At 42.5% G+C, this 13347-nt stretch overlaps 1 protein-coding gene across 4 annotated transcripts; it reads right to left on the bottom strand.

Annotated features, from left to right (window-relative positions):
* Nucleotides 1-892: 892 nt before the first annotated feature.
* enkd1 (enkurin domain containing 1) lies at nucleotides 893-4917 on the bottom strand. 4 transcript variants are annotated; one of them, XM_029678941.2, is made up of 8 exons: nucleotides 4839-4917; nucleotides 3941-4035; nucleotides 3626-3850; nucleotides 3220-3392; nucleotides 2821-3006; nucleotides 2464-2603; nucleotides 2139-2275; nucleotides 893-1934 (listed from the first exon to the last, which is right to left on the bottom strand). In XM_029678941.2, the coding sequence occupies exons 2-8, from the start codon at nucleotides 4023-4025 to the stop codon at nucleotides 1774-1776; spliced, it is 1107 nt and encodes a 368-aa protein (XP_029534801.2). In that variant the 5' UTR covers nucleotides 4026-4035; nucleotides 4839-4917; the 3' UTR covers nucleotides 893-1773. The 4 variants fall into 4 exon arrangements, with proteins under 4 accessions (XP_029534801.2, XP_064882791.1, XP_029534800.2 ...); XM_065026719.1 differs by lacking the exon at nucleotides 4839-4917 and adding an exon at nucleotides 4353-4804 and having other exon boundaries at nucleotides 3941-4041; XM_029678940.2 differs by lacking the exon at nucleotides 4839-4917 and adding an exon at nucleotides 4353-4804.
* Nucleotides 4918-13347: the final 8430 nt, after the last annotated feature.

Genomic DNA, 13347 nt, shown 5'->3' with positions numbered 1-13347 from the left:
AGACAGAAAAGCATATTTCAACCCTACAGGCGCGACACAAAACGCAGAAATAAAGATATAATTCATGCCTTATCTTTGACAAGCTTCTTTTGTTGGCACTCCGATATGTCCCATAAACATCACAAATGTTAATTTTGTTCGATTAATTCCGTCTGTAAACTTTGAGAAAACATTTCAAACTACTTTTGTAATACAACTTTAGGAATTTTTAAACTTAAATAATCGATCAAATTGAAGACGGGGTGATCTATGTCCAATACAGGAGGAAAACAAACTGTAGCTAGCTTTCAGGTCACGTGCCTCTATCAGAGTCCTCTTCACTCTAGCCTCGTTCTGAACTGTGTTACTTCTTCATTACACAAAGGAAAAACCTCAACCAATTTCTAAAGACTGTTGACATCCAGTGGAAGCGATAGGACCTGCAAGAGGGTCCCTTAGAAATCTGGATTCCCAATGAAATTCCATTGAAAAGAGAGAGACCTTAAAAAATCTGAATGGTTTGTCCTCGGGGTTTCGCCTGCCAAATAAGTTCTGTTATACTCAGACATGATTCAAACCATTTTAGAAACTTCAGAGTGTTTTCTATCCAAATCTACCAATTATATGCATATCTTATCTTCTGGGGATGAGTAGCAGGCAGTTTAATTTGGGCACGCTTTTCATCCAAAATTCCAAATGTTGCCCCCTATCCTAGATAAGTTTTTAATACTAACAGGGGAGAGTAGACGAACAATGAACTCCACTACGGCGGAGCAGGGCGTGCGTGACACAACACAGAAATAGCAAGAGATAAATAACCACTTTTGGTTGAAAGTAGACCAGTGAGCGGGTAGTATTATGCGAATATGGTACACAAATAAAAAAAGGACTGAAAAATAGAGGTCGGACACAATTGTTTGAGTGCTATATAGAGGAGTCTCTGGTCCTCACATTCATATGACGAGGACCCATAAAACACCCTCAAAGTTTAATGAAATGCAAAACTAGAATTCAAGTACTACACACCTAATTACTTCATTACAGTCACAGTCAATAAATAGTAGTTTATGACAAATGCCAGACAATAAACCCACTTTGGATGTAACTGAGAAACATCACATTTATGCCAGTTCCAAGTTGATATGATTCTGAGTCAACTAAAATGGGCATTACACACACCAATTACAGTGAAGGTATGTACATTCTATGCCAACAGAAGTGCTTGGTTTACAGTAGGGCTGCCTAATTGCCCTCCTAAGAAAAGTATCTGATTGACGTTCTCGATGCCGGTCTGTATCATCGATGCTCCTTCTGCTCAAGCTACTGCTAATGACTGCCTTTCCCAAATGCCTCTACATCTGAAGCTGTGAAAGACCATCAACCATGAATTGCCAGATCCCTACATTTGTTTTCAAAGCAAATGAGATTCTTGTTTGCAATGTAAAGCGCTAGATACAATAAATGTATTATTATTATTATTATAATACATTCAGTAGTAGGCCATTGGTAGTCAAGCACTAAAAAATGCAACCTGCTTAGTGTCACAGGAGAAATAAATCACTTCATTTTACAAATTCCCCTCTTTGTAAATTACGCTAATAATAGCTCTAGAGTTTAGGCTATTTCCCAGCAGCCTCAGACTGCAGGATCACGTTCAGTAGGCACATAAAGGAGAGAACAAAAAATAAGAAGAGCCTTCATGGAACAAGTTCAAATAGTGTCTCCTAGGCTTTCAGAATGTTTTCTCCCATGATCTTGCCTAGTGAATAAGTTCCAGGCAGGCCTCATCTTGTGTTAAGAGTCAGTCTTGATGTAGACTTTGTCCCTGGAGAAGATCTTGATGGCCTCCTCCACCTCAGAGAGCCTGCGGTCCAGCTGCGCACGACGGGAACGGACACCCAGAGAGTCGGCCCTGACTGGAAGAGACAGCAGCTCACTCACCAGAGACCGATGGGCTGGAAGAATAGAGACAGAGAGCGAGACGAAAGAGAATGAATAAATAAGAGCATCCATCTTGGTCTGAAGGTTCAATATAAATACACAGCGTCTTTTCAATAGTAAATACCATCTATTTGAGCTGATGTATACATACTAAGCAACTTGAAAAATAATAGGTATAAGACAAATAATGTAAAAGTGTTTGTGGTAAAAAGACCTACTCTCTTTGAGTGACTCCAGGGTCTCCTGTCTCTCCCTCTCTGGCATCAGGGTGTGACCAGCTGGGATGGATGGATCAGGAATACTCATCCTCTTTTCCTCCTCCTCCCGTCGCCACTGTTCCTTCCGCTCCTCAAGGCTGATAGATCGAGGGAGAGAGAGAATGATTCATAGTGTCAGAAAAAAGTATGCTTTGTTAACTATGAGGCAGAATTATTGGATCTGGAGTGAAGATTTGCTACTTCCAGTGACTTCCACTTTTGAATGAGACTTTTTGTTAAGTGCAGTTACAGAGGAGGATAATGTATATTGGTTCAGTGTACTTACTACTGAGGCACCTGTCCCTTGACGGCGCTGGGCAGGGGCTGACTGTTCCTCAGGTTGGTCAATGACTGGGAGCGACGGAGGACTGTCTTCCCTGCAGCGTGTGCATTGTGGCTCACAAAGTCCACCATCCTACCCTGCACCTGCAACAGAAAATACTAATTAATTAAGTTTGCATTTGGGCTCAGAGCATAGCACATAATACCACATTTATTTTTGATATTGGTAATTGGTGAAAACAGACAGTGCAGAAATACACAGCTAAAATACACACTGATTGGAGGAATAGATGTTTACATTTCAGTTGGAGTCCATCCATTAATTCAGTCAGTCTGGGCTATTTTAATGTGCCTATCTCACCTGTAAACTCGGTTTCTCTGTATGGTTTTGGGAGGCTGAGCGAGGTGAGGGGGACGGCGATGGGGCACAGCTTGGTCTTGGGGAGGGTGAGAGAGCACGCTTTAGTCTCGGGGGGCCAGCAGAGCCACAGATAGAATGTGCTTTTAAAAAGTTCTGACACTCCGGCTTCATAGGAGGGCTGGTCTCCTGCAGAAGGAAGAGAGAGGGAGCCATGTAGAATCGATCCCACATTATTACAAAAATGCCACGCTAATGGTGGTGCCCTGGTTTGTTATAGGAAGAAGGCCCAGCATCCCTGGACATCCTTATAATTTGAACTAACTGGCACAGGTCTATGCTTGGTGTGGAATCCCCCAGTGCACCAAACAAAAGGGCTGCCTATCTCCCAGTCCCCCTCACCTGTAGCTGGGCCATGACCCTGGAGGGGATGTCCTGGTATTTAGGGGAGCTCCACAGGGCTTTGACCGGGACTGGACGGGAGTGTTCCCTCTGTGCCTCCTGCTCTTTGCAGCGTCTCTGGATCTCCCTCAGCCGACGCACGTTCTCCTTTCCGTAGTCACGCACCAGCTGCTCTGTGGGACAAACAGAGAATACAGGGAATGAGAGAAAGATAACACAGTCCCATATTGTTTCTGTTGAACCTTTTAAATGTATTTTCCTGTATAGTAAATGACATTGCATGCAATGTACTACAATGACAAACAGTCCTTCCACTACAACCACAAATGTGGCTTTGAATTTGGCAAGGAAAGTGGAAGATGGTGTTGACCTGTGGTTACCACGAAACAGTAGGCGTTGGACTTACTGTGCTTAGAGGGGTTGGGACTGAGGGAGACCCCCTCCAGTCTTAGCAGGGCCCCCACCACCCCTCTCTGGCCCCTCTCCAGAATGTGTGTGGCGTTAGGGCCGATGCGGGGGTGCCGAGGGGCACGGGCACTGTAGCAGCCTGGGTACAACACAGGGTCCGGGGCCAGGGGACCAGAGAGAAGGGCTGAGGCCCCATGAGCGTTCCCTTCCAGACGACCCCTGGCTGGGATAAGGAAGTACAGAAGACACCATGTGACATGCTGTTTCAACAATTATTGGGATTTTAAAATGCTGTCAATTTTAGCTATATTACCAGAGGCAGGACGTTTGTAGTATTCGGGGAAAAGGGAGGGATCTGGGGGTATGGGCCCAGATATCATGGAGGGACCCTCGCACATCACTGAACACCTGTAGCTGTTGCGAGACAGAGACCAAAGATATTCACAATTGGGCTAGCTACTCGAATAGGTTTTTCACTGAATTCACATTTCAGAAAGTAACGTGATCATTTAAGCAACAAATGTAATGCCAGTTAGAAAATACTGTTACACGCTGACCATGACCTACTGTTGCAAGTTTAGAGAAAAAGCCGTCGTTAGCGAACGTTAGCTAGCTAGCTAACGTTCTGATGATAACTAACGGTGACGTTACTGTAACTACAACTACAGCTAACATTCGCTAGCCTAAATAAACACAATGTTTTACAGTTTTCTGCCAAATATTACCTTTATAAAATACTCCAGACTTCAAACCAACTGTAGCTAGCACTAGCAGTCCAGTCAACACGCAGCAGTCAGTAATGACGCAGAGACAACAGTGTTAAAGACAAATCCCTCACCATGGCAACAATGTAACCTACCACAGATACCCGAGAGGCAGCTATAACATCAAATACAGTACACTATAAAGATGGGCTAAAACTGCTTCTCCAATATAAATCCCGATCACACTTGTTGGCTAACTAAACTCATGCGCACAAATACTTCATCTGCTCTAACTGTCGTCTTGCATCGAACTGCGCGTGTGCACGCCGTGAAATCAAAGGCACTCCTTCAATATAAAGTTGTTTTTGAGGAATAATTTAAACGGTTCAGTTTGGCACTTTCACAAAGTCGGAGTAATAACATGTTCAGATACTTAAGACATTGGCTTGAATCTAGGTTGTACATTTAGATTTCGAGAAAATTAACAACTAAGGAAGAGTCTTTCACTTGTCTCATTGACTTCTCATTTCCCAAACCCCGGCCTGGTCTGTTCGGTCTCTTTCGCAATCATTTCCCGGAAGTCTTGAGTTTAGAACCTCTGTGATAATACTGAGGATGACGACGATCTACCACAGAGCACCTGGATGTCCCCGACATAGAGACGATATTAAATTAACAAAGGGGCTATGTCATAATCCCCAAAATGTCCATAATGGATACATTTTGGTCAAGGAGAAATCCAAAACCAGTCTAATTGGAATGAATGGCAGTAGAGGCAAAGGTGCTACATTTCCTGCGTTCACTTGTGCAGGAAAATACAAGTAAGACGTGGTATATAAGAAATTGTGTAATTGAATAATATTAAACATAAAATATTGCTATATAATTCATCATAAATACAGTTTATACGGGTTTTATAAAACAATTATGTATAAATAGCCTCTAAAATATTTGTAAACAGACCATAAATGTCTCAGATGTTTTCTTGGAACGCTGTGAGTAATATTATGATACAATATCGTCAGCAGCAGCAGCTAGCACCAGCACAAAAACCAAGTTCCCAATATTTTTTGGAGAAGGTGATTAAAAAAATATATATATATATAACCAAGTTCCCGAATGCTTTACTTATGTGGAGATTTTAATATTTCTCCGAATAATTTAATTGATAGATGGCCTCCGGGACAATCCACTTCTATGAATACAAGTTTGGGGCAGTTTATGGAAAGGTTTGATATTAGAGATATTTGGAACAGTCCACGTCCATGAATACAAGTTTGAGGCAGTTTATGGAAAGGTTTGATATTAGAGATATTTGGAGAGTAACGTTTCCTAATGACACGTCTTTCACTTGGAGTAATAAGGCACGTTCCAGATAAATGTTTGGATAAACAGGGTATTTCTGTTAACATCCTTGCCACTCCCCTTACTGATCATAGAGCTATTTATATTGACATTAAACTTTTTTATCTCTGATAATGGCCTTGGCAGAGCATCCTACTGGAAGCTTAATAGCTCTATATTAAAACATGAGTTGGTCAAGATGGAGATAAACAATTTAATTACACACTTTTGGAACAAAGCTATAACTGACAATTCACACAGTAATAATATGGAAAATAGGTTGGAAAATATGGGAGTTTTCTTGCCAAGACAAGGAGAGCTGAAGAAAGTGTAATTACAAACATCACCTCTCTTGTTCAAAAGCCTGTTGAACGTGTCTCAGAGGAGGACACATCTGTTCTGTTTGAGCTACAAAACAAGTTGGATGATATGTATAAACTGAAAGCAGAGGGAGCCTTTGTCAGATCTAGGAAGAAGTGGCTAGAGGGTGAACAAAATTCATATTTTTTCAGGTTAGAAAAATACCACTATAAAAATACGATTCAACAATTAAACATTAATGGTCTCATCACAGATGATCCCAAATTAATCTCTAACTTTAGTTGCAACTTCTACAGGAATAGATATAGTTCTAAGTATTGTGAGGTTTCCTCAACTCTTTTCTTTGACTCTCTGGGGGATGTGAAAACAATTGGGGAGGCTGAGAGGGAACAGTGTAATGACCCTATTATAGTTGAAGAGATAATGTATTCTATTGAACACCATAAAAATAATAAGTATATTGGGACTGATGGTATATCTGCTGAGTTTTACAAAACTTTTTCTCAACAGTTAGCCCCATTTCTGTTGGAGGTCTTTTCTGAAAGCATTACAAATAATACTCTCTCTCCCAGTTTGACTCAGTCTGATTACATTAATACCTAAGCCCCAGAAAAATGTGCTTCTACTCAACAATAATTGGCGTCCAATCTGTCTGCTCAATAATGACTACAAAATATGAGCAAAAAGAATGAAGGCAGTATTGGACTCAATTATAGAAGAGACTCAATCTGGCTTCATGAGGAATAGACATATATCTAATAATATCCGACTGGTGTTAGACCTTATTGACTATTCTGATTTAATATTTGAAGATAGTTCTTAGACTTTTATAAAGCCTTCGATACAGTGGAACATGAGTTTCTATTTCTCTCCCTTGAGAAATTTGGTTTTGGGGAATTATTTTGTAGTACTATTAAAACTCTTTATATGAATGGGAACAGTTCGACTAAATTAAAGCATGGCACTTCTCCTAGATTTGATTTGAAAAGAGGAATTAGGCAAGGTCGCCAAATTTTACCTTACCTCTTCCTGCTTTGCAACCCAACTTCTTACAAGTTCTGTTAAATCCAACAATATAAAAGGGATCTCTATTGCTGACAGAGATATTATCATAAGTCAACTTGCAGATCACACAACCCTCTTTTTGAAAGATGCTGACCAGATTCCTAGAGCAGTCGATGTGATAAATATATTTTCCAAAGCATCTGGTCTTTGCCTAAACCTTAATAGGTGTGAATTGTTTGCTGTTAAAGACTGTGTGATACCCTCTATATGGAATATTCCAGTCAAGGAAAAAGTAACATACCTTGGGATTACCATATAACATTTTATACCTATTATTGAAAAAAACAAAAAGTAATTAATTTGCATTTTATTGCATGACATAAGTATTTGATACATCAGAAAAGCAGAACTTAGTATTTGATACAGAAACCTTTGTTTGCAATTGTAGAGATCATACGTTTCCTGTAGTTCTTGACCAGGTTTGCACACACTGCAGCAGAGATTTTGGCCCACTCCTCCATACAGACCTTCTCCAGATCCTCCAGGTTTCGGGGCTGTCGCTGGGCAATACGGACTTTCAGCTCCCTCCAAAGATTTTCTATTGGGTTCAGGTCTGGAGACCATGACCTTGAGATGCTTCTTACGGAGCCAGTCCTTAGTAGCCCTGGCTGTGTGTCATGCTGGAAGACCCAGCCATGACCCATCTTCAATGCTCTTACTGAGGGAAGGAGGTTGTTGGTCAAGATCTCGCGATACATGGCCCGATCCATCCTCAACCTCAATATGGTGCAGTCGTCCTGTCCCCTTTGCAGAAAAGCATCCCCAAAGAATGATGTTTCCACCTCCATGCTTCACGGTTGGGATGGTGTTCTTGGGGTTGTACTCATCCTTCTTCTTCCTCCAAACACGACGAGTGGAGTTTAGACCAAAAAGCTCTATTTTTGTCTCATCAGACCACATGGCCTTCTCCCATTCCTCCTCTGGATCATCCAGATGGTCATTGGCAAACTTCAGACGGGCCTGGACATGTGCTGGCTTGAGCAGGAGGACCTTGCGTGCGCTGCAGGATTTTAATCCATGACGGCGTAGTGTGTTACTAATGGTTTTCTTTGAGACTGTGGTCCCAGCTCTCTTCAGGTCATTGACCAGGTCCTGCCGTGTAGTTCTGGGCTGATCCCTCACCTTCCTCATAATCATTGATGCCCCACGAGGTAAGATCTTGCATGGAGCCCCAGACCGAGGGTGATTGACCGTAGGGTGATTGACCGTCATCTTGAACTTCTTCCATTTTCTAATAATTGCGCCAACAGTTGTTGTCTTCTCACCAAGCTGCATGCCTATTGTCCTGTAGCACATCCCAGCCCTGTGCAGGTCTACAATTTTATCCCAGATGTCCTTACACAGCTCTCTGGTCTTGGCATTTGTGGAGAGGTTGGAGTCTGTTTGATTGAGTGTGTGGACAGGTGTCTTTTATACAGGTAACGAGTTCAAACAGGTGCAGTTAATACAGGTAATGAGTGGAGAACAGGAAGGCTTCTGAAAGAGAAACTAACAGGTCTGTGAGAGCCGGAATTCTTACTGGTTGGTAAGTGATCAAATACTTATGTCATGCAATAAAATGCAAATTAATTACTTAAAAATCATACAATGTGATTTTCTGGATTTTACAGACCTCTACATGCTTTGTAAGTAGGAAAACCTGCAAAATCGGCAGCGTATCAAATACTTGTTCTCCCCACTGTATATATGACGTTTGTGAAGCACAGTAATGTAAGACAAGCAAGAAACAAGGATGTGACTCTGTGTCTTAGCAGCATGCCTAAAACACATGCACATCTCATTTGCATAATGTAGGACCTAGGAGCATTAGTTTCATAGATCAGAGAGGGGGCAGAAAGATATGGATTCTACCTCTCAAAGCACCAAAATATCAAGGGTTACACTATCCTCAACTGATTTGAGCCAGTTTATGGCGGTGGATTGACTGCATTGTTTGAATGGAATGTTGGCATATTGGCAGTTCATTTGGAAAATGAATAGAATCATTCCTCTAAAACTGTCTGGCTAGCTAGCTAACTCACATACAGCGCAGAACATTTCTTCACATAATATCTTATCACAGCAGTGGCAAACCATGGTTGACCATCTCCCTGACCAACATGGCTGACATTTGGACCATCGTAAGAAGGTTCATGTCCATTCTGTACAAAAAATATATATATAAACGTAGCATGTAAAGTGTTGGTTCCATGTCTCATGTGCTGAAATAATAGATCCCAGAAATTTTTCAAATGCAGAGAAGCTTATTTCTCTCAAATGTTGTGCATAAACGTGTTTACATCCCTATTAGTGAGCATTTCTCCTTTGCCAAGATAATCCATCCACCTGACAGGTGTGGCATATGAAGAAACTGATTAACCAACATTATCATTACACAGGTGCACCTTGTGCCGGGGACAATGAAGGCCACTCTAAAATGTGCAGTTTTGTCACACAACACAATGCCACAGATGTCCCAAGTTTTGAGGGAGAGTGCAATTGGCATGCTGACTGCAGGAATGTCCACTAGAGCTGTTGAATGTTAATGCATTGAATGTTAATGTGTCTACCATAAGCACCCTCCATAGTTGTTTTAAAGAATTTGGCAGTAGGTCACACCAGCCTCACAACTGCAAACTACATGTAACCAGTACCTCGACATCCAGCAACTTCACCTGCGATATCATCTGAGACCACCCACCTAGACAGCTGATAAAACTGTGGGTTTCCACAACTGTAGAGTTTCTGCACAAACTGTCAGCAACCATCTCAGGGAAGCTCATCTGTGTGCTCGTCATCCTCACCAGGGTCTTGACCTGACTGCAGTTTGGTGGACAGCATGTATGGTGTCATGTGGGCGAGTGGTTTGCTGATGTCAATGTTGTGAACAGTGCCCCATGGTGGTGGTGGGGTTATGGTATGGGCAGGCATAAGCTACGTACAATGAACACAATTGCATTTTATCAATGGCAATTTGAATGCACAGAGATACCGTGCCATTCATCCGCAGCCGTCAGCTAATGTTTCAACATGATAAAACACGGCCCCATGTCGCATGGATCTGTACACAGTTCCTGGAAGCTGAAAAAGTCACTGTTCTCCCATGGCCTACATATTCACTAAATATGTCACCCATTGAGAATGTTTGGGATGCCCTGAATCGATGTGTACGACAGCGTGTTCCAGTTATAGACCATATCCAGCAACTTCGGCATAGCCATTGAAGAAGAGTGTGACAACATTCCATAGGCCACAATCAACAGCCTGATCAACTCTTATGTGAAGAAATGTGTCGTGCTGCATGAGGCAAATGGTGGTCACACCAGATACTGACTGGTTTTCTGATCCATGGCCCTACTTTTTTAAAGGTATCTGTCACCAACAGATGCATATCTGTATTCACAATCATGTGAAATCCATAGATTAGGGCTTAATGAAATTATATCAATTGACTGATTTCCTTATATGGACTGTAACTCAGTCAAATCTAGGGAATTTGTTGCATGTTGCGTTTTATTTTTGTTCAGTGTAGCATTCTAATTATGTTCCCTGACCTTGAGTGGATGTTGAACTAGATGCGGAAGTTGAATAAAAATGCAAAGATTGTGCTTTTCAAAACTTACCCCAATCAAAAAATGTGGATTGATGGCAGCATTGTTGGGAAATTGAAGGAGAAAGATGCTGCTTATTAAAACTTCTTATGGCTTGGGAGCAGTATTTCGACGTCTGGATGAGAAGTGTGCCCAAAGTAAACTGCTTGTTACTCAGGCCCAGAAGCTAGGATATGCATATAATTGGTAGATTTGGGTAGAAAACACTCTAAAGTTTCCAAAACTGTTAGAATAATGTCTGTGAGTATAACAGAACAGGCGAAAACATGAGGAAAATCCATCCAGGAAGTGGAATTTTGTTGATGTGGGTATTTTCAATTGAATGCCTATACAGTATCTAATGGGTTAGGACCCATATTGCAGTTCCTATGGCTTCCACTAGATGTCAACAGTCTTTAGACATTGTTTCAGGCTTGTTTTCTGAAAAATGAAGAAGAATGAGCCCTTTTTGTCAGTGGACTGAGGAAGAATGCAGAGCTGGTCTGCGCGTGTAACCGATTGCGCGTCCTTCGTTGTTTTTCCTTTCTATTGAATACGCTATTCAATAGCGGTTGAAATATTATCGATTATTTAGACAATTGACAACCTGAGGATTAATTCTAAACATCGTTTGACATGTTTTGACGATCTTTACCGGTACTATTAGGATGTACTCGTCTGCATGTTTTGACCACCTTGGAGCCAGTGGATTACTGAACAAAACACTCCAACAAAACAGGTTTTGGGATATAAATAGGGACTTTATTGAACAAAACAAACATTTATTGTGTAGCTGGGACTCTTGTGACTGCAACCATATGAAGATCTTCAAAGGTAAGTGATTAATTCTATCGCTATTTCTGACCTTTGTAATTCCTTTACTTGGTTGTAAAATGTTTGTATGCTTTTGTAAGTGGGGCGCTGTCCTCAGATAATTACATGGTATGCTTTCGCCGTAAAGCCTTTTTGAAATCTGACAAAGCGGCTGGATTAACAAGAAGTTCATCTTTAAACCGATGTTTAACATTTGTATTTTTTATGAATGTTTATTATGACTATTTCTGTATTTTGAATTTGGCGCTCTGCCATTTCCCTGGATGTTGTCGAGGTGGGTCGCTAGCGGAACGTCTGCGCCAGAAAGGTTAACATGTCAAGGTGACCGAGGACAATTGAATGGTTAAAGTACAAATACGATATATGCAGATCAATCAAGATGGCGAGACAAATGGGTCAAATGGGAGGAGCAATTCAGCGTGTCAGAGACAAGGTATATGTGGCAGGGGCTTCTAACGATCACGTATTACAAAAAGAAAGCCAGTCATGTCGCGGACACCAACGACGCCCTACCGGACAAGCGGGGGAAAAAAATCTCCCGACTTGAGCATAATGACTCTGAGCTGCAGAGGATAGCCCCTGAGGACAATGAGGGCTATGTGTTTATTGTCTCCATGGAGGACTATGCAAGTCATTCAAGCGTGTTAACTCTCGCAAGGCTGCCAGCCCTGACGGTATCCCAAGCCGCGCCCTCACAGCATGTGTAGACCAGCTAGCTGTTGTGTTTACAGACGTCTCTAGCTCAGGCTGTTATCCCCACTTGCTTCAAGATGTCCACTATCATCCTGGTGCCCAAGAAAGGGAAAGTAACTGAACAGAATGAATACCGACCCGAAGCACTCACTTCCATCATGAAGTGCTTCAAGAGGCTAGTCAAAGACCACATCACCTCCTCCCTCCCTGACATACTCAACCATCTCCAATTCAATTCGCCGACCGCCATGACAGATCCACAGACGAACCTCACGCACCTGGACAAAAGGAATGCATATGTGAGGATGCTGTTCATCCGCTATAGCTTGGCCTTCAATACCATAGTGCCCTCTAAGCTAATCACAAAGATTACAACCCTGGGACTGAACTCCTATGTAACTGGGTCGTAGACTTCCTGACGGGCGGGCGGCCCTCAGGTGATGAAGGTAGGCAACATTACCTCCTCGACACTGATCCTCAACATGGGGGCCCCACAAGGGTGTGTCCTCAGTCCCCTCCTGTACTACCTGTATACCCATGACAGCATGCCTCACACAGTTCCAACTCCATCATCAAGTTCGGTGATGTCACAACAGTAGTAGGCCTAATTACAAACAATGACAAAACGGCCTACAGAGGAGGTAGGCACTCTGACGGTGCGGTGCCAGGTCAACAACCTCTCCCTTAACATCAACAAAACAAAGGAGCTGAATGTGGAATTCAGGAGGAACCAGGTTGGACACATCACTATGCTCATCAATGGGGCCGCCGCTGAAAAGGTCAAACCACCTGGACACCGTGGTGAAGAAGGCAAGGCAGCAACTTTAACCTAAGGAGGCCAAAAAAATGTGCCCTGTCCCCGAGGGCCCTTACAGTGTTCTACAGCAGTAACCAAATCATCATCAAGCTTTGATTAGTGCTAGGGCAAAACCCAAAATGTGCACCCGGGGGGCCCCAGGACCGAGTTTGGGAATCCCTGTTCTACAGGAGCATCATCGAGAGCATACTGTTGGGCTGCATCGCGGCCTGGTACAGCAACTCCACCGCCAATGACCGCAAGGCTCTACAGAGGGTGGTACGCTCAGACGAACGCACCATTGGGTGCTCACTGCCTGACCTTCAGGACAACTACAGCACGCGGTGTCGCAGGAAGGCCAAGAAGATCATCATGGACCTCTTTAATCACTCAG

The sequence above is a fragment of the Oncorhynchus nerka genome, linkage group LG13, assembly GCF_034236695.1.
Source record: "Oncorhynchus nerka isolate Pitt River linkage group LG13, Oner_Uvic_2.0, whole genome shotgun sequence".
NCBI lineage: Eukaryota > Metazoa > Chordata > Actinopteri > Salmoniformes > Salmonidae > Oncorhynchus > Oncorhynchus nerka.
Note: the sequence above shows the minus strand (reverse complement) of the source record. Positions and strands in the feature narration are given on the sequence as shown.

What these genes read in the sequence shown, in the direction of transcription:
- enkd1 (XM_029678941.2), bottom strand. Translation starts at nt 4,025, where the DNA reads ATGTGCGAGGGTCCCTCCATGATATCTGGGCCCATACCCCCAGATCCC. An exon ending in AAGGGACAGGTGCCTCAGTA is followed by an intron (nt 2,276 to 2,463) that starts GTAAGTACACTG and finishes TCGATCTATCAG; the next exon opens with CCTTGAGGAGCGGAAGGAAC. An exon ending in CCTGGAGTCACTCAAAGAGA is followed by an intron (nt 1,935 to 2,138) that starts GTAGGTCTTTTT and finishes CTATTCTTCCAG; the next exon opens with CCCATCGGTCTCTGGTGAGT.